Below are 18,420 nucleotides of genomic sequence, written 5' to 3' on the forward strand. Positions count from 1 at the left end.
ATGTTTTTTTCATTTTGTTTTTTTATGGCTTTCATGGTGCGGTAACAATTACAAACATTTCAGATCAGCAGGATTATGTCAATATGCTTCATAGACTTATTCGGGAAAATAGATTTCTGGGCTCTGTGTATAACTTTTATAGACAAAGACTTGAACCTGCAATCATTTGATCACTGGTACCGTGTACAGCAGAACTAGAGAGTTACACATATAAAGTGTAAAAAGCAGCGATCAGAGCTAGCTCAAATCGCTGTTGTCAGGGGCAGAACCTGCTCCATACCAGCACACCCTGATGGTGATGTACCATTATGTTATGATGTTTCCTTGTGATTGATTATGCAAATCACTTGTGCAAAGTGATTCAATTAACGGGGCTCTTGCTGAATTGAATAGGAGACAAGATGCAGTTTTCGACAATGGCCAGTAAACTGGCTAAACTGTTCACCATCTGTAACCAGCCGTAAAAGTGTTAGATGTCCACCACAAAGATGATATTATCATGTTAGACTACGTATTATTAGCCTTGGCAAACTCTTTAAACAATGATGAAATTGTACATAAAACAAGTAATTTTTACTTTGAATTTAGTAAAACCTCTCTCCGCGTAGGCACATTAGATATGAGCATTTAGATTACTTTTTTCTGCCACAAAAGTATAACTCGTTCAATTATGTTTCACATCCTGAATTTGCTCCTGAATTGATTTAATAATAGCTCCAAAGACGACCAAATTTTAAAGGAAAAGAAACAAACCTTGACAGGCTCTGCCTTCACTACAAAGACCTTATCTTCATTTTGCATACTTGCATGTTTTCTCTGGATATTGGGTGACAGATCTATCCTCCTACAAGTTAAGAAATGCAGTGAAAAAAAAAATACTCCCTATAAATCTTTTTTTAAAATCACATTTCCTTAACAGAAACCGGTCACCAGATTTACCCAATATAAACTAAAGCCACCACCTTTAACGCCTATGCCCTAGCCAGTTTTCACCTTCACGACCAGGCCAATTTTTTCAATTCTGACCAGGATAACTTTAAGTGGTAATAACGCTATTGCTTCAACGGATCCCACTGAATCGGAGACTTTTTTTCGTGACACATTGTAGTCTATGTTAGAGGTAAATTTAGGACAATATTTTTCGCGTTCATTTTTTAAAAGATCAGAAATTTGGAGAAAATGACGCAATTTTCTAACTTTCATGTCCTTAAACTAGAGAAAATGCATCATACAATTTTTTTTGTGCAATTTCTCCTGACTATGCCAGTATCCAATCTGTGGTGGAAAACTACTGCAGGGCTCGGAAGGGAAGGAGCACCATATGACTTTTTGAACGCAAAATTGGCTAAATCAATAGCGGACACCATGTCGCTTTTGGAGAGCCCCTGATGTGCCTACACAGTGGAAACCCTCCACAAGTGACGTTATTTTGGAAACTAGACCCCTCAAGGAATTTATCTCAATATGTGTTGAGCACCATGGTGGGCACAGTGAAAAAAAACAAACCTGAGCTGCCCGCTGAATTGTTGCAGATGAAGGACAGGGCTCCACTTTCCTCAAAGTTTGTTTTTACAGACACCACCACTGCTGTTTCATACTGTCCCAAAAACCACGGAATGTGGTACTGATGTCCACACTTCACAAAGATGCAGCTGTGTCATCAGGAAGTGACAAAAAGCCCAGAATCATCCTGGACTATAACAAAAACAAAGGAGGAGTGGACAACCTGGACAAGCTGACTGCCACCTACACTTGCCAGCGAATGACTAGGAGATGGCCAATGGTTGTATTTTACAACATCCTTGATGTGTCAGCATGCAATTCATTTGTGTTGTGGACCCACAATCACCAAGGATGGAATTCAAAGAAAAAACACAAGCGGAGGATGTTTCTTGAGGAACTAGGAAGATCCCTTGTCAAGGCGCACATTGACCAAAGGGAATGAGTGCCCCGAGACCCAGCCGCTGCAGCCTTGGTCCGACAACTCCAGAGCTCAACAAGTGCTTCGTCCACACCCACAGCAACACAAAGAGCATCATCACCAGCATCCTCCTCAACCAGGCCTGCCTCAACATCAACCACAACAGCCACAATCCCAGTGAGACCACCTGATTCTAAAAGAAAGAGGTGTCAGGTCTTCCCTAGCAATAAGGACAGAAAGACAAACACATCGTGCTTCGGCCGCAAAAAATACCTCTGCAAAGAACACACAAAAAGTGTCACTTTTTGCCACACATGCATCTAAATACTAATGCATCTAAAAACTAGTACTTGATTTCTGTTGATTTGCTTGACTGATTGTTGTTTGTTTGACCTAGAAAAGCTACTTTTTATTATTATTGCTATTAATGTTAATATAATTTTCATCTTTTATTTGTATTAAAGTTCTATAAAAAAAAAAAAATCAGTTTTTAGCCTTTTTCATAAAGTAGTTAGATATGGGTCAAAATTGACCCGTAACACCATAGATGTTACTAGAGTGAATAATATAAAATATATACATGTATACTTTTTTTTACATTTAAGAAATGTGTTCTAAAACCCTTCAGTAATAGTCAGGTAATATAACAAACTTTTTTAAGTTTATATTATTCTCTTGAGGTTCATTTGACAATATTTTTATATTGAAAATGAAGGGTATGCTCTCAAATGAAAGGCCCAGGGGGCCACAACAAAAATATTAAAATCAATCCTTCCATGGATGAGAAACCCTAACAAGGTAACTAAGAGGTAAGAAACAAATTGGATCATAAATAACTGTTTTTAGGGTATCCTACGGGTGATTTAAAACACGGGTCAAAACCGACCCGTTGCTCTTTCTTATGTTAATAGAAAGCTAACACAAGGCATGCAATAGGCTAATTACTTTACAATGTGGTGCTTTGGCATTGCTCTATGTCCTAGTTGAACTACCATCTATGTCTCTTGTTTACTGCACTAGATCACTTTATGTAGTGTGTATCTACATCTCTATATAGATCTATTAGCCATTGCCTACTCTTACGTAATAATGCCTTAAGCCTGCTTCACTATTTACCTTTTTGCAAGCTATATGATTATTTGTAGACCTGGTTGAGCTTTGGTGCCACCTATTGGCTTGTTACCGTGCATCACCCCGTCCACCTTTTTACTTAGTTTTCTCCATGTTGTATTCTTGTATTCAAGAAAATGTGTATAATTTTTAATTAGAGTTCTGTGTGCGCAATTTTCTTCTTTATGTTCGATAGAGGAGTTGTAGACCCCAGACCACGAATGCCCATTGGACCGGACTGTACTGATTAGCATACAACGCAGGAGACTTATAAAAAATATCTTTGGGAATATACAGGGGGAGCAAGGGGCTTATATACAGGTGGATGGGCTGTGGTTATAGACCAGTTAAATGGTGGTGGCTTTAGTTTATAATGGAAAAAACTAAATCTAGTGATCAGAATCAAAATGTCTGAAAATATAAGCAACATAAAAATACATAAGGAAATTTTCTTTTTTTATAGGAGAAAACCTGATACACACCTAAAACAATACACAGTGCAGATGTATACTAAACTATATAATTCATTATACATTAAGACACAGGAAAACATAGTACTTAAAGGATTTTTGGGGAACACAAAACATAAAATGTATCAATTCCTTCCTTTTTGTCATGTGGTCATAACTATGGATACCTAAGGTCCTCAATGCCATGCACATGGGGTAAGTGACATAGCGAATCAGAAGAACTATACTACATTTCTAATTGGAGGCATTAGCTAATATTATTATTACACCTACTACATATTGTGATATGATCATGGAGATGGATTATCATATATAGCTTAAAGAGGTATTCCCAAGAATGGTTTCCAGCATTACATACTGGTATAATGTGGAACTTCATAAGACCAGAAAGAGAAATGGCTATTTGTACATTAACGCAAAAAGATAACCATTCCCAATAAAAAGCATCCCAATGAAATTTATTTTAATTATAAACAAAATAATATTGCAGTATTTAATATGAACAGATTGGCATGCATGATGACAGTATTATAGCACCCCTGGCATATACCTGTGTATTTCTGGGCTCTTTGGACGGCTGGCATGCTCATCAGCGGCTGTCTGATACACTGCAAATCTCTCACTGAGGGTCTTTCCGTCACCCTTGAAATAATGCTCTGTTGGTTGTAGAGGAGAAAAACTGCCTCATTAGTTTAACTCCCTTTAAACACAAAGCCACAGATCTTAAAGTGGGACTTGTAGAATGTCAATATATATTAATAGGTTGAATCCTATTAAAAGACAGAAAAGAGGAAAAAAGATATTACATAAAAGATAAATATCCCATGGGAGAGAAGTATTATCAGTCATACATTATCCAGTTATTAACCTTCACATTCACAATTTCCAATGACAGCCAACTCCAAATAGACAATGTTATGGTTGATTATTAAGTGTAAGCATCCATAATTATAACATTTCTATTTAATAATGATATATAAGACAGCATACAAATGAATCCTTAAAGGGAACCTGTTGTATCCAGAAATGCCATTTATCTGCAGATGTAAGTGCAAACAGCAGATAAATAGCATTTAAATCCTATTTAGCTGCCTTACTGGGGCAGTAACTTCAGGGAGAAAATTAGGTTTTATTCTCCCTGCAGCCACTCACTTCCAATCATCAGGGCGGTGCAGGGGCTGTTAGTTACCGTTCACTACACAATGAGCACGTTGTAATTACTCCCCAGCACATTGATTGACTGTCTGCTCTGCAGCATATGTGTATGGCATGTGTGCACAGCTGATTGTCAATGTCCTGGGAGTGAGAACAGTGCGCAAATAGTATAGTGAGCAGAGACTAACAGCCCTCTGCACCGCCCCAATGACTAAAAGCAGGAGGCTGTAGTGAGAATATATACAGTTGTGCTCAAAAGTTTATATACCCTGGCAGAATTTTTCCTTTCTTGGCCTCGTTTCAGAGAATATGAATGATAACAAAAAACTTTTTCTCCACTCATGATTATTGGTTGGGTGAAGCCATTTATTGTCAAACTACAGTGTTTTCTCTTTTTAAATCTTAATGACAACCAAAACATCCAAATGACCCTGATCAAAAGTTCACATACCCCAGTTCGTTCTTAATACAGTGTATTGCCCCGTCTAAAATAAATGACAGCTTGAAGTCTTTTGTGGTAGCTGTGGATGAGGTTCTTTATTTTCTCGGATGGTAAAGCTGCCCATTCTTCTTCGCAAAAAGCCTCCAGTTCCCGTAAATTCCAGGGCTGTCTAGCATGAACTGCACGCTTGAGATCTCCCCAGACTGGCTCAATGATATTGAGGTCAGGAGACTGAGATAGACACTCCAGAACCTTCACTTTGTTCTGCTGTAGCCAATGACCGGTCGATTTGCCCTTGTGCTTTGGATCGCTGTCATGTTGAAACGTCCAAGTACGTCCCATGTGCAACTTCCGGGCTGATGAGTGCAAATTTGCCTCCAGTATTTGCTGATAACGTGCTGCATTCATCTTTCCTTCAACATTTACCAAGTTTCCTGTTCCTTTGTAGCTCACACATCCTCAAAACATCAGCGATCTACCTCCGTGCTTTACTGTAGGAATGGTGTTCCTTTCATCATAGGCCTTGTTGACCTCTCTCCAAATGTAACGTTTATGGTTGTGGCCAAAAAGTTCAATTTTGGTCTCATCACTCCAAATTACCTTGTTCCGGAAGTTTTAAGGCTTGTCTCTGTGCTGTTTGGCATATTGTAGGCGAGATACTTTGTGGCATTTTGCGCAGTATTGGCTTTCTTTTGGCGACTCGACCATGCAGTCCATTTTTCTTCAAGTGCCTCCCTTATTGTGCATCTTGAAACAGCCACACCCCTAGTTTTCAGAGAGTCCTGAATTTCAGCTGATGTTATTTGTGGGTTTTTCTTTGCATCCCGAACAATTTTCCTGCTAGTTGTGTCCGAAATTTTGGTTGGTCTACCTGAAAGTGGTTTTGATTTTCCATTTGTTAACCACAGTTTGAACGCTGCTGACTGGCATGATCAATTCCTTGGATATATTTTTGTATCCCTTTCCTGTGTTATACAGATCAACTACCTTTTCCCGTAGAGCCGATGACAATTCTTTTGCTTTCCCCATGACTCACAATCTAGAAACCTCAGTGGCTGGAAGAAAGATGGAAGAGTGTGTCTGGATCTGAGAAACTCACTCCGCTTTTATGCACACACACTGATTACAAGCAAACAGGTCACAGGTGAAGATGTTACCTTTAGTAGCCATTCAAACCCATTTGTGTCAAATTCTGTGCATGTTAACAGGCCAAAATCACCAGGGTATGTGAACTTTTGATCAGGGTCATTTGCATGTTTTTGGTTGTCATTAAGATTTAAAAATAGAAAATACAGTAGTTTGACAATAAATGGCTTCACCCAACCAATAACCATGTGTGGAGGAAAAGTTTTTTTGTTAACATTCATATTCTCAAAACAAGGCCAAGAAAGGAAAATTTCTGCCGGGGTATGTAAACTTTTGAGAACAACTGTATGAGCTTCAGTATGCCTGGCAGGCATGATTAACCTTTAACTGCAGGTAAATAGCATTTCTGGTTGTGACAGGTTCCACTTATAGGGGTACTCTAGGAACAGAAAATATATAAAAGAGAACATCACAATAAATAAATTCCTACATACCTTTAATTAGCAAATCACACTAGTTTTCTAGGAAGGTAATCACTATAGAATTAAAATGGATGTTTTCTTTTTAGGGTGCTTTCACATAGCATTCGTGGGTCCCTTCAGGGCATACGTCTGAACCCCCCGCAAAACGGAGTCTGGACGTACTCGCCGGTGGAGCCATAGACTGTAATGGTGACGGCAGAGCGAAAGTGCGCTCTGAAGTGCACCATTTTCGGGAGTGTACAGTTAGAGAAGGTGGACACTCATACGTCTGGGTGTCCCTTTCCACTTCACAGTGCACGTTCGCTCTGGCGTCACCATTACAGTCTATGGCCCTGCCGGGCAAACGTACGAACCCCGTTTTGCGGGAGGGGTTCGGAGGTATGCCTGACTGGACCCACGAACACAATGTGAAAGCACCCTTACTCTAACAGAAATCTGTCCCCTAGAACAGGGTTCCCCAACTCCAGTCCTCAAGGCCCACCAACAGGTCATGTTTTCAGGATTTCCTTAGTATTGCACAGGTGATGCAACTATTGCCTGTGCTGATGATGGAATTATCACCTGTGCAATACTAAGGAAATCCTGAAAACATGACCTGTTGGTGGGCCTTGAGGACTGGAGTTGGGGAACCCTGCCCTAGAATGTTAACAGGACAGGTGCATGTGCGGTAGGAAGCTTTGATACTGTGACTATGATAACCTATATCATGTGCTATTAAGCAGGGCTGTGGAGTCGGAGTCGGTATAAAATGGACCGACTCCGAAAATACATAATAAATTGTGTACAGTAGTTCAATGCAGTTTGTGGGGAATATTTTTTCATAAGAATTTGGGAAAGTTATGAAATGTCCTATAAATGTCTGTCCTATTCCTGATCTAAGGGTCTAGACTTTTAGCTGAGATTAATCTGTGCTACAGTAAATTTATCACTTAAACATGAGCCATGTATGAGGGAGTCTGAGTCATGGAATCGGAGGCATGGAAATTGAGGTGTCGGAGGTTTGGCTTACCGACTCCACAGCCCTGCTATTAAGCCATCTCCAGGTCACAGCAGTTGCTCAGCATTCAGAAAGGAAAGGGTAAACATCATTGTCCTTACCTCATCACCCCTGCTATCTCCAATATTAGATCAGATATACATGGTAGACAGTAGTGTGAGCAGCCTCTTCTTACCTCAGCACCACTGGCATCTCCAGTATTCGATCAGACAGACAGGAAGGACAACAATGTGAGCAGCCTCTTCTCACCTTAGCACCACTCATCTCCAGTATCAGATCAGACAGACATGGTGACAGAAGTATGAACAGTGTCTTCTTACCTCAGAACTCCTGTTATCTCCAGTATCACATCACACACATAGGGAGGACACCAGTGTGAGCTGCCTCTTACCTCAGCACTACTGGCATCTTCAGTATTCGATCAGATACACAGGTTGGACAGCACTGTGAGCAGCCTCTTCCTACCCCAGAAAACCTGGTGTCTCTAGCATCAAATCAGATTATCCACTGGAATCACATTCTCCCACACTTAAAAGTAGGTGTGGAGCGTCCCACTGCACATGCTCGTGGCGACCTTTCCCATAACCATTATTCAATGTAACATACGGCAGCCATCATAACATACTATAATGATTACCTCTCTAAACAAGACAAGCATGATTTGCTCATTAAAAGTTATTTATCTTTTTTTTTTTTATTATTGTGACATTTCTTATGTATTTTTTGTTCATTCCTTTAAAGGGCTTATCAGGTGAAAACAAGTTATCACCTATCCACGGGATAGGTGATAACTTACATCAGTGGAGGTCCGGCTGCTGGAAACTGCACCAATCGGCGATTAGAATGGGGCGTCACTGCGCATGCTCAACCACCACTGATTACCTATGGGGCTGCCAAGCACTGCACCCAGCTTTTTTTTTTTCGGCAGTTCCACACAGAATGAACAAAGTGATGGTCAGGCATCCAGGGAAAAAATTCCCAGTTACAGAGAGCAGCGTAGGTCCCCTCAATCAGAACCCCACCAATAAATAAGTTATCTTCTATCCTGAGTATAGGTAATAAATAGTTTATAGACATTGTCCGGTGAAAACAATCTTAAAGGCTACTTTCACCGTTACAATAATATATATATATATATATATATATATATATATATATTATATATATATATATATATATATTTTTTTTTTTTAAATTGTTCCAATGCGCCTAAGAAAAATGCAAATGAAAAACATTTACAAATAGTCTTAATTAAACATTCCTTCTTGTTTTGCACACCTAAATACAAGTGCAGGATGAGCCTACACAGAATGTAGTCTGACAATTAAAGTGGTTTTCCAGTTGAAGATGAAAAGTTTACAGTCACTATGTGACTGCAGAATCATGACAGTATGCGGTGCACACACAGTCACAATTCTGCTGTATTGTCCATGCAAGTGGGCAGTCACAAGACCACATCTTTGCAATTGGCATACTTGCAGTTGTGCAGACTAGCCAAAACCTGCTCTTTTGCCAGTAAAAAAAAAGTCCAAAACGCAGGTTTTGCTACAGTTTTTTTTGTGCAGATTACATGTTTGATTTGTCTACAGTACATGTTCAATAAAGAAAGCTTTATACACCAAAAACCGCTGCAAAACATGTTTGCTGCATTTTTTTTTTCCACTTTCTCATTGCTTTCTATGGGTGAAAAAATTGACATGCTGCAGATTTCAAAACACCGCAGTACTCAAATTCAGTCAAGAGAAAAAAAACAAACAAGGGTGTACATGAAATTTCTGAAATCTCCTAGCTTTTGTTTATACTGTAAAATACAGCTTATTTGCATAAAAAAGCTGGCAAAAATGCTGTGTTGTGAACATAGTCTTAGGCTGGAAAACCCCTTTTAAGTCTTATATGTAAGCTGTAGACACAGGAATATCTATAAAATTGCTTAGTTTCAGGTGCAAAACTAAAAACAGTTGCAAAGTTATACATTTAGGCCAAATAAAACAAAAAATGGCTAAGCATTTTTGTAAAAGGACAGCTTACAAACTTTTGTAAATACTACAAGTCCAGTTCTGCAATCACAAAACTGCCACAATCAATCATGTTAGGATGCGTATAGACAAACTAATTTTAAACCATCGAAGGCATACAAAAAATCCATACCCTTTTGACACTGCTTGCTATCAGCTTTCACCATAAGTTCTTGTATTTTATCAATGGGCCCCACGACTTCCATTCATAATGGAGGCAATGATGGGTTGAAATCTGTCATTCTACCGTACTAATGCAGATTCTGTTTCAACAGAGAGAATGTGCCGCATGTTCTATTCTTTGCTGTGAATAGTGAGTGAAACATACACCATCGTTCAAAAGTTTGGGGTCATTTAGAAATTTCATTATTTTTTTTCAATGAAGCTAACATTAAATGAATCAGAAATACACTATATACATTGTTAATGTGGTAAATGACTATTCTAGCTTCAAACGTCTTGTTTTTATTGCAATATCTACATAGGTGTATAGAGACCCAACAACCACCACTCTAGTGTTTTAATGGTACATTGTGTTTGCTAACTGTGTAAGAAGGCTAACGGATGTTTAGCAAACCCTAGAAAACCCATGCACAAGTATGCTAGCCCAGGTGAAAACGGTTTGGCTGATTTGAGAAGCTATAAAATTGACCTTCCTTTGAGCTAGTTGAGAATCTGGAGCATTACATTTGTTTGTTCTATGAAACTCTCAAAATGGCCAGAAAAAGAGAACTTTCATGTGAAACTCGACAGTCTATTCTTGTTCTTAGAAAAGAAGTCTATTTCATGCGAGAAATTGCCAAGAAACTGAAGATTTCCTACAACGGTGTGTACTACTCCCTTCAGAGGAGAGCACAAACAGGCTCTAACCAGAGTAGAAAGAAGTGGGAGGCCCCGCTGCACAACTGAGCAACAAGACAAGTACATTAGAGTCTCTAGTTTGAGAAATCGACGCCTCACAGCTCCTCAACTGGCAGCTTCATTAAATAGTACACACAAAACGCCAGTGTCAACGTCTACAGTGAAGAGGCGACTCTGGGATGATGGCCTTCAGGGCAAAGTGGCAAAGAAAAAGCCATATCTGAGACTGGCTAATAAAAGGAAAAGATTAATATGGGCAAAAGAACACAGACATTGGACAAAGAAAGATTGGAAAAAAGTTTTATGGACAGACGAATCAAAGTTTGAGGTGTTTGGATCACCCAGAAGAACATTTCTGAGACGCAGAACAACTGAAAAGATGTTGGAAGAGTGGCTGACACCATCTGTCAAGCATGGTGGAGGTAATGTGATGGTCTGGGGTTGCTTTGGTGCTGGTAAAGTGGGAGATTTGTACAAGGTAAATGGGATTTTGAATAAGGAAGGCTATCACTCCATTTTGCAACGCCATGCCATACCCTGTGGACAGAACTTGATTGGAGCCAATTTCATCCTACAACAGGACAATGACCCAAAGCACACCTCCAAATTATACATGAACTATAGGGAAGAAGCAGGCAGCTGGTATTCTATCTGTAATGGAGTGGCCAGCGCAGTCACCAGATCTCAACCCCATTGAGCTGTTGTGGGAGCAGCTTGACCGTATGGTAAGCAAAAAGTGCCCATCAAGCCAATCCAACTTGTGGGAGGGGCTTCAGGAAGCATGGGGTGAAATTCCTCAAGATTACCTCAGCAAATTAACAGCTAGAATGCCAAAGGTCTGCAATGCTGGAATTGCTGCAAAGGGAGCATTCTTTGACGAAAACAAAGTTTGAAGGAGAAAATTATTCTTTCAAATAAAAATCATTATTTCTAACCTTGTTAATGTCTGGACTATATTTTCTATTCATTTTGCTCAAATTTATTTGATAAATAAAAGTATGAGTTTTCATGGAAAAAAACAAAATTGTCTGGGTGACCCCAAACTTTTGATCGGTATTGTATATGGGATACCCTAGCGTAGAAGTGAAAGTAGCTTTAGAAGAAAAGGAGAGCATTCAACTAATTTAAATATACAGTAATATCTTACTAATCTGAGATGTTGTTTAGTAGATAAATAAAAATGTATTTAAAAGGGAATCTGTAAGATGATGCACACTGCCCAAACCACAGTCAGAATGTATCAGAGCCTGAGTGCATAATTACGGCCATGTCGATTTTTCTCTGAAACAGGGAAGGAAGAGACTAGCCCGGCACTGCCCCAAATGATTGACAGATCACTTCCAATGTACAAACACGGGAGATATCTGTCCAACTAGAGCAGTGCAGGTACAAACCGGCTGTGGCCATGCTGGACTAATTATGTGTCTCCCTATGGTCCCAGGACAGATCTTCAAACTACAATTTCTCTGAAACATCAAAACGTTTCAGAGAAAAACATATCTAGCTGCAATCGTGCAGGGTGACTCGAATTGCTGCTGCCCATGGTTTAGGCAGCATGAATCATAGGTTTCATTAAAATATAATGAACAAAAAAAGAATCTTTCCATATTTCAGTAGTTTATACACTAAAATAAAGCTTGCAAATTGTGACTGTTGGCAAAATTAGAAAAGAAACGACCAAACATTCAAAATAGTGAATTACATCAAAATGTGAACCACTAACCTACAAGATAATTTTCTATGCCAGCATGGAATTGTATCACTTTGCTTGTTATGTGCATATAGTACCTAACACATGCACCAATAGCACTAACCAACTAAGGCTACAGAAAGTCTTACACAGGATAGCGGTTTCTGGCAACCTTTCCTTAAATATTTACAGTCATCTCAAGCAAAAGTACTTGTTTAGAATAACACAGATTAAAACATATTTGTGAGCCGAAGCATAAGGATGTTAACATCCAAACTGCTTGAATCTCGTTTCTTCTTATGCCCGTTACAGTGCGCGTCAGAAGGATCACCTACATATTAGGTACTAGCTAACATTAAAGGCATGGTCTATTGAAAAGCAGCTATCACCCATCAATAGAATATGGTGATAACATATTTGTTGGGGATCTGACTGCGGAGACCTCACTGATCGCCAGAATAAGGAACTTTTATCCCCTTTAGAATGGAACAGCGATGAACAACCTTGACAGCTGCTCAATTCATTTTCAATGTGGACAGAAGGAAAAGCTGAGCACAGCGCTCGGCAGTCACATGCAGGATGAATGGTGCAGATGTAGAGCAGGAGCACTGCAGAGTTTAACCAGGATAAAAGTGCTTTGTTCTGGCAATCAGTTGGAGTCTCGGTGGTTGAACCTCCGCTAACTTGGATATGTGATAACTTCTTTTTACTGGACAACCATTTTAATCTAATGTGTATGAGCAGCTTTAAAAGGGAAATACTTTTTGTAAGGGAACTTAAAAGGGGTTGGCCACTTTATCTCTATTTTATGTTGCGGATACAATTTTGCGACACATTTTAGTAAGTATTACAGGATCTCCTCCTGCACTTAGTACTGCCATCCAGAGTGCACAGCACTCCTGTCCATCACATGAATAGTAGTGAAGAGGCATGTGACAAGACCTGTCAATCAACATTCAACTATATCTCCTTGACAGGTCTTTTACAATTGGAGGAAGCCGACTTGACAAGTCTTGTCACATGCTCCTCCACCTACAGCCATTTTATAGACAGAACTGCACTGCTGCCTGTGGGAAATGCTGTAGTAAGTGCAGAAGGAAATCATACAATACTTCTATATTAATAAGTGCCACAAAATGAACTCAATATGTTAAAATAAAGAAAAATCAACAAAGTTAATTATTCTAGAATATTCTAATTAATCAAAAATTCAACAAATTAACAGGACAATAGATACTATTCTTACGTAAAAATGTTAGGAAGTTATCTGGACCCGAATAATATTTTTAATATAAATATAAATATATATATATACAGTGCCTACAAGTAGTATTCAACCCCCTGCAGATTTAGCTGGTTTGATAAGATGCAAATAAGTTAGAGCCTTCAAACTGAAAACGAGAGTAGGATTTATGAACAGAAGCATAAATCTTACAAACCAAAAAGTTATGTTGCTCAGTTGAATTTTATTAAATTTGAAACATAAAAGTGTGGGTCAATTATTATACAACCCCTATGTTTAATATTTTGTGGAATAACCCTTGTTTGCAATTACAGCTAATAATCGTCTTTTATAAGACCTGATCAGGCCGGCACAGGTCTGTGGAGTTATCTTGGCCCACTCCTCCATGCAGATCTTCTCCAAGTTATCTAGTTTCTTTGGGTGTCTCATGTGGACTTTATTCTTCAGCTCCTTCCACAAGTTTTCAATTGGGTTAAGGTCAGGAGATTGACTAGGCCACTCCAACACCTTGACTTTTTCCCTCTTGAACCAGGCCTTGGTTTTCTTGGCTGTGTGCTTTGGGTCATTGTCTTGTTGGAAGATTAAATTACGACCCATCTTAAGATCCTTGATGGAGGAGCGGAGGTTCTTGGCCAAAATCTCCAGGTAGGCCGTACTATCCATCTTCCCATGGATGCGGACCAGATGGCCAGGCCCCTTGGCTGAGAAACAGCCCCACAGCATGATGCTGCCACCACCATGCTTGACTGTAGGGATGGTATTCTTGGGGTCGTATGCAGTGCCATCCAGTCTCCAAACGTCACGTGTGTGGTTGGCACCAAAGATCTCGATCTTGGTCTCATCAGACCATAGAACCTTGAACCGGTCTGTCTCAGAGTCCTCCAAGTGATCATGAGCAAACTGTAGATGAGCCTTGACATGACGCTTGGAAAGTAAAGGTACCTTACGGGCTCGTCTGGAACGGAGACCATTGCGGTGGAGTACGTTACTTATGGTATTGACTGAAACCAATGTCCCCACTGCCATGAGATCTTCCCGGAGCTCCTTCATTGTTGTCCTTGGGTTAGCCTTGACTCTTCGGACAAGCCTGGCCTCGGCACGGGAGGACACTTTCAAAGGCTGTCCAGGCCGTGGAAGGCTAACAGTAGTTCCCTAAGTCTTCCACTTACGGATGATGCTCCCAACAGTGGAGACAGGTAGGCCCAACTCCTTGGAAAGGGTTGTGTACCCCTTGCCAGCCTTGTGACCCTCCACGATCTTGTCTCTGATGGCCTTGGAATGCTCCTTTGTCTTTCCCATGTTGACCATGTCTGAGTGCTGTTCACAAGTTTGGGGAGGGTCTTAAATAGTCAGAAAAGGTTGGCAAAAGAGATCTTTAATCCACACATGTGAAGCTCATTATTCTTGGTGCCTGAACTACTTCTTAATACTTTAGGGGGACCAAGCAGAATTCTTGTGGTTTGAGGGGTTGAATAATAAATGACACTCTAAATTAACTTTTAACGTTTTAAAAAAAAAAAAAAACAAAAAAAAAAAAAACAATATTTGCTGCAGTGCATTTCCCACTTCCAGGCTGATCTACAGTACAAATGTCACAATGCCAAGTTAATTCCGCATGTGTCAACCAGCTAAATCTGCAGGGGGTTGAATACTACTTGTAGGCAATATATATATATATATATATATATATATATATATATATATATATATATATATATATATATATATATATATATATATATATATATATATATATATATATATATATATATATACACACACATACACACACACACACACACACACAGTACAGACCAAAAGTTTGGACACACCTGCTCATTTAAAGATTTTTCTGTATTTTCATGACTATGAAAATTGTACATTCACACTGAAGGCATCAAAACTATGAATTAACACATGTGGAATTATATATATATATACTTAACAAAAAAGTGTGAAACAACTGAAAATATGTCTCATATTCTAGGTTCTTCAAAGTAGCCACCTTTTGCTTTGATGACTGCTTTGCACACTCTTGGCATTCTCTTGATGAGCTTCAAGAGGTAGTCACCAAAAATGGTCTTCCAACAATCTTGAAGGAGTTCCCAGAGATGCTTAGCACTTGTTGGCCCTTTTGCCTTCACTCTGCGGTCCAGCTCACCCCAAACCATCTCGATTGGGTTCAGGTCTGGTGACTGTGGAGGCCAGGTCATCAGCCGTAGCACGCCATCACTCTCCTTCTTGGTCAAATAGCCCTTACACAGCCTGGAGGTGTGTTTGGAGTCATTGTCCTGTTGAAAAATAAATGATGGTCCAACTAAACGCAAACCGGATGGAATAGCATGCCGCTGCAAGATGCTGTGGTAGCCATGCTGGTTCAGTATGCCTTCAATTTTGAATAAATCCCCAACAGTGTCACCAGCAAAGCACCCCCACACCATCACACCTCCTCCTCCATGCTTCACAGTGGGAACCAGGCATGTAGAGTCCATCCGTTCACCTTTTCTGCATCGCACAAAGACACGGTGGTTGGAACCAAAGATCTCAAATTTGGACTCATCAGACCAAAGCACAGATTTCCACTGGTCTAATATCCATTCCTTGTGTTCTTTAGCCCAAACAAGTCTCTTCTGCTTGTTGCCTGTCCTTAGCAGTGGTCAGTGGTTTCCTAGCAGCTATTTTACCATGAAGGCCTGCTGCACAAAGTCTCCTATTAACAGTTGTTGAAGAGATGTGTCTGCTGCTAGAACTCTGTGTGGCACTGACCTGGTCTCTAATCTGAGCTGCTGTTAACCTGCGATTTCTGAGGCTGGGGACTCGGATAAACTTATCCTCAGAAGCAGAGGTGACTCTTGGTCTTCCTTTCCTGGGGCGGTCCTCATGTGAGCCAGTTTCTTTGTAGCACTTGATGGTTTTTGCAACTGCACTTGGGGACACTTTCAAAGTTTGCCCAATTTTTCACACTGACTGACCTTCATTTCTTAAAGTAATGATGGCCACTCGTTTTTCTTTACTTAGAATTTGTATTATGGCAAGAAAAAAGCAGCTAACAGTCTATTCAGTAGGACTATCAGCTGTGTATCCACCAGACTTCTGCACAACACAACTGATGGTCCCAACCCCATTTATAAGGCAAGAAATCCCACTTATTAAACCTGACAGGGCACACCTGTGAAGTGAAGACCATTTCCGGTGACTACCTCTTGAAGCTCATCAAGAGAATGCCAAGAGTGTGCAAAGCAGTCATCAAAGCAAAAGGTGGCTACTTTGAAGAACCTAGAATATAAGACATATTTTCAGTTGTTTCACACTTTTTTGTTAAGTATATAATTCCACATGTGTTAATTCATAGTTTTGATGCCTTCAGTGTGAATGTACAGTTTTCATAGTCATGAAAATACAGAAAAATATTTAAATGAGGTGTGTCCAAACTTTTGGTCTGTACTGTACATTATATACATATACACACACAGATCTCAGTTTTGGAAAATTACAAATCTGAAAACTGATGGATCATCTTGAAGAATGGAAAGAATCAATACAGTCAGATGTCTTGGAAAGCAGATTCCCCAGGGGCAGGGAGAAGTAGCTAGAGCTATAGATATAAGGCTTGACTATATATATATATATATATATATATATATATATATATATATATATATATATATATATATATATATATATATATATATATATATATATATATATATATATATATAGTCAAGCCTTATATCTATAGGTCTAGCAACTTCTATCTACACAGATATACAGTTGAAACCAGAAGTTTACATACACTATATAAAGACACATATGCATGTTTTTCTCAATATCTGACATGAAATCAGAATAAACCTTTCCCATTTTAAATCAATTAGGATTACCATAATTTATTTCTTTAATAGGCATTATTACTTACTGCAAAGTCAAAAGTTTACATACACTAAGATTACTATGCCTTTAAGCAATTCTGGACTGCCCATATGATGGTGTCATGTGTTCTGATGGATGTATTTTAATGCACACATGAAACACACTGCTTCTTTGTGTAGCATTATGAGAAAGTCTAAAGAAATCAGCCAAGATATCAGGAAGAGAATTGTGGACTTGCACAAGTCTGGCTCATCCTTGGGAACAATTTCAAGATACCTGAAGGTGCCTCTTCATCAGTACAAACAATTATATGCAAGTACAAACAAGATGGGAATGTCCAGCCATCATACCGCTCAGGAAGGAGACGGGTTCTGTGTTCCAGAGATGAAAGTGCTTTGGTCCGACATGTGCACATCAACCCAAGGACAAAAGCAAAAAAAGCTTGTGAAGATGATGGTGGAAGCTGGTAAGATTGTGTCAATGTCCACAGTGAAACGAGTACTGTATCAACATGGGCAGAAGGCAGCTCTGCCAGGAAGAAGCCATTACTCCAAAAGAAACATAAAAAAGCCAGATTAATGTTTGCAAATGCACACAGGAACACAGACCTTAATTTTTGGAGAAACATCCTGTGGTCTGATGAAACTAAAATTGAACTTTTTGGGCATAATGACCATCGTTACGTTTGGAGGAAAAAGGGAGAAGCTTGGAAGCCTAAAGACACCATCCCAACTGTGAAATACTGGGGTGACAGCATCATGTTGTGGGGTTGTTTAGCAGCAGGAGGGACTGGTGCACTTCACAAAATAGATGGCATCATGAGAAAAGAAGATTATGTGCCAATACTGAAGCAACATCTCAAGACATCAGTCAGGAAGTTAAAGCTTGGGCGGAAATGGGTCTTCCAAATGAACAATGACCCAAAGCATACTGCCAAAATGGTAACAAAGTGGCTGAAGGATAACAAAGTCAATGTTTTTGAGTGGCCATCACAAAGCCCTAATCTCAATCCTATTGAAAATTTATGGGCAAAGCTGAAAAGGCAGGTGCGAGCAAGGCGACCTACAAACCTGGATCA

At 39.5% G+C, this 18,420-nt stretch overlaps 1 protein-coding gene across 5 annotated transcripts in view; it reads right to left on the bottom strand.

Moving 5' to 3' along the window:
• BCLAF1 (BCL2 associated transcription factor 1) overlaps positions 1–18,420 on the bottom strand; it is a 50,810-nt gene that overhangs the window by 16,090 nt on the left and 16,300 nt on the right. For all 5 annotated transcript variants that reach the window (XM_073671300.1, XM_073671299.1, XM_073671298.1 and 2 more), the window contains exons 6-7: positions 4,052–4,157; positions 754–844 (exon numbers count right to left, since the gene is read on the bottom strand). In XM_073671300.1, coding sequence (XP_073527401.1) covers positions 754–844; positions 4,052–4,157 — 197 coding nt within the window. The remainder of the gene's footprint in view (positions 1–753; positions 845–4,051; positions 4,158–18,420) is intronic.

The sequence above is a fragment of the Phyllobates terribilis genome, unplaced genomic scaffold, assembly GCF_046119375.1.
Source record: "Phyllobates terribilis strain yellow unplaced genomic scaffold, ASM4611937v1 Scaffold_3__8_contigs__length_932513732, whole genome shotgun sequence".
In the NCBI taxonomy this organism is placed as follows: domain Eukaryota; kingdom Metazoa; phylum Chordata; class Amphibia; order Anura; family Dendrobatidae; genus Phyllobates; species Phyllobates terribilis.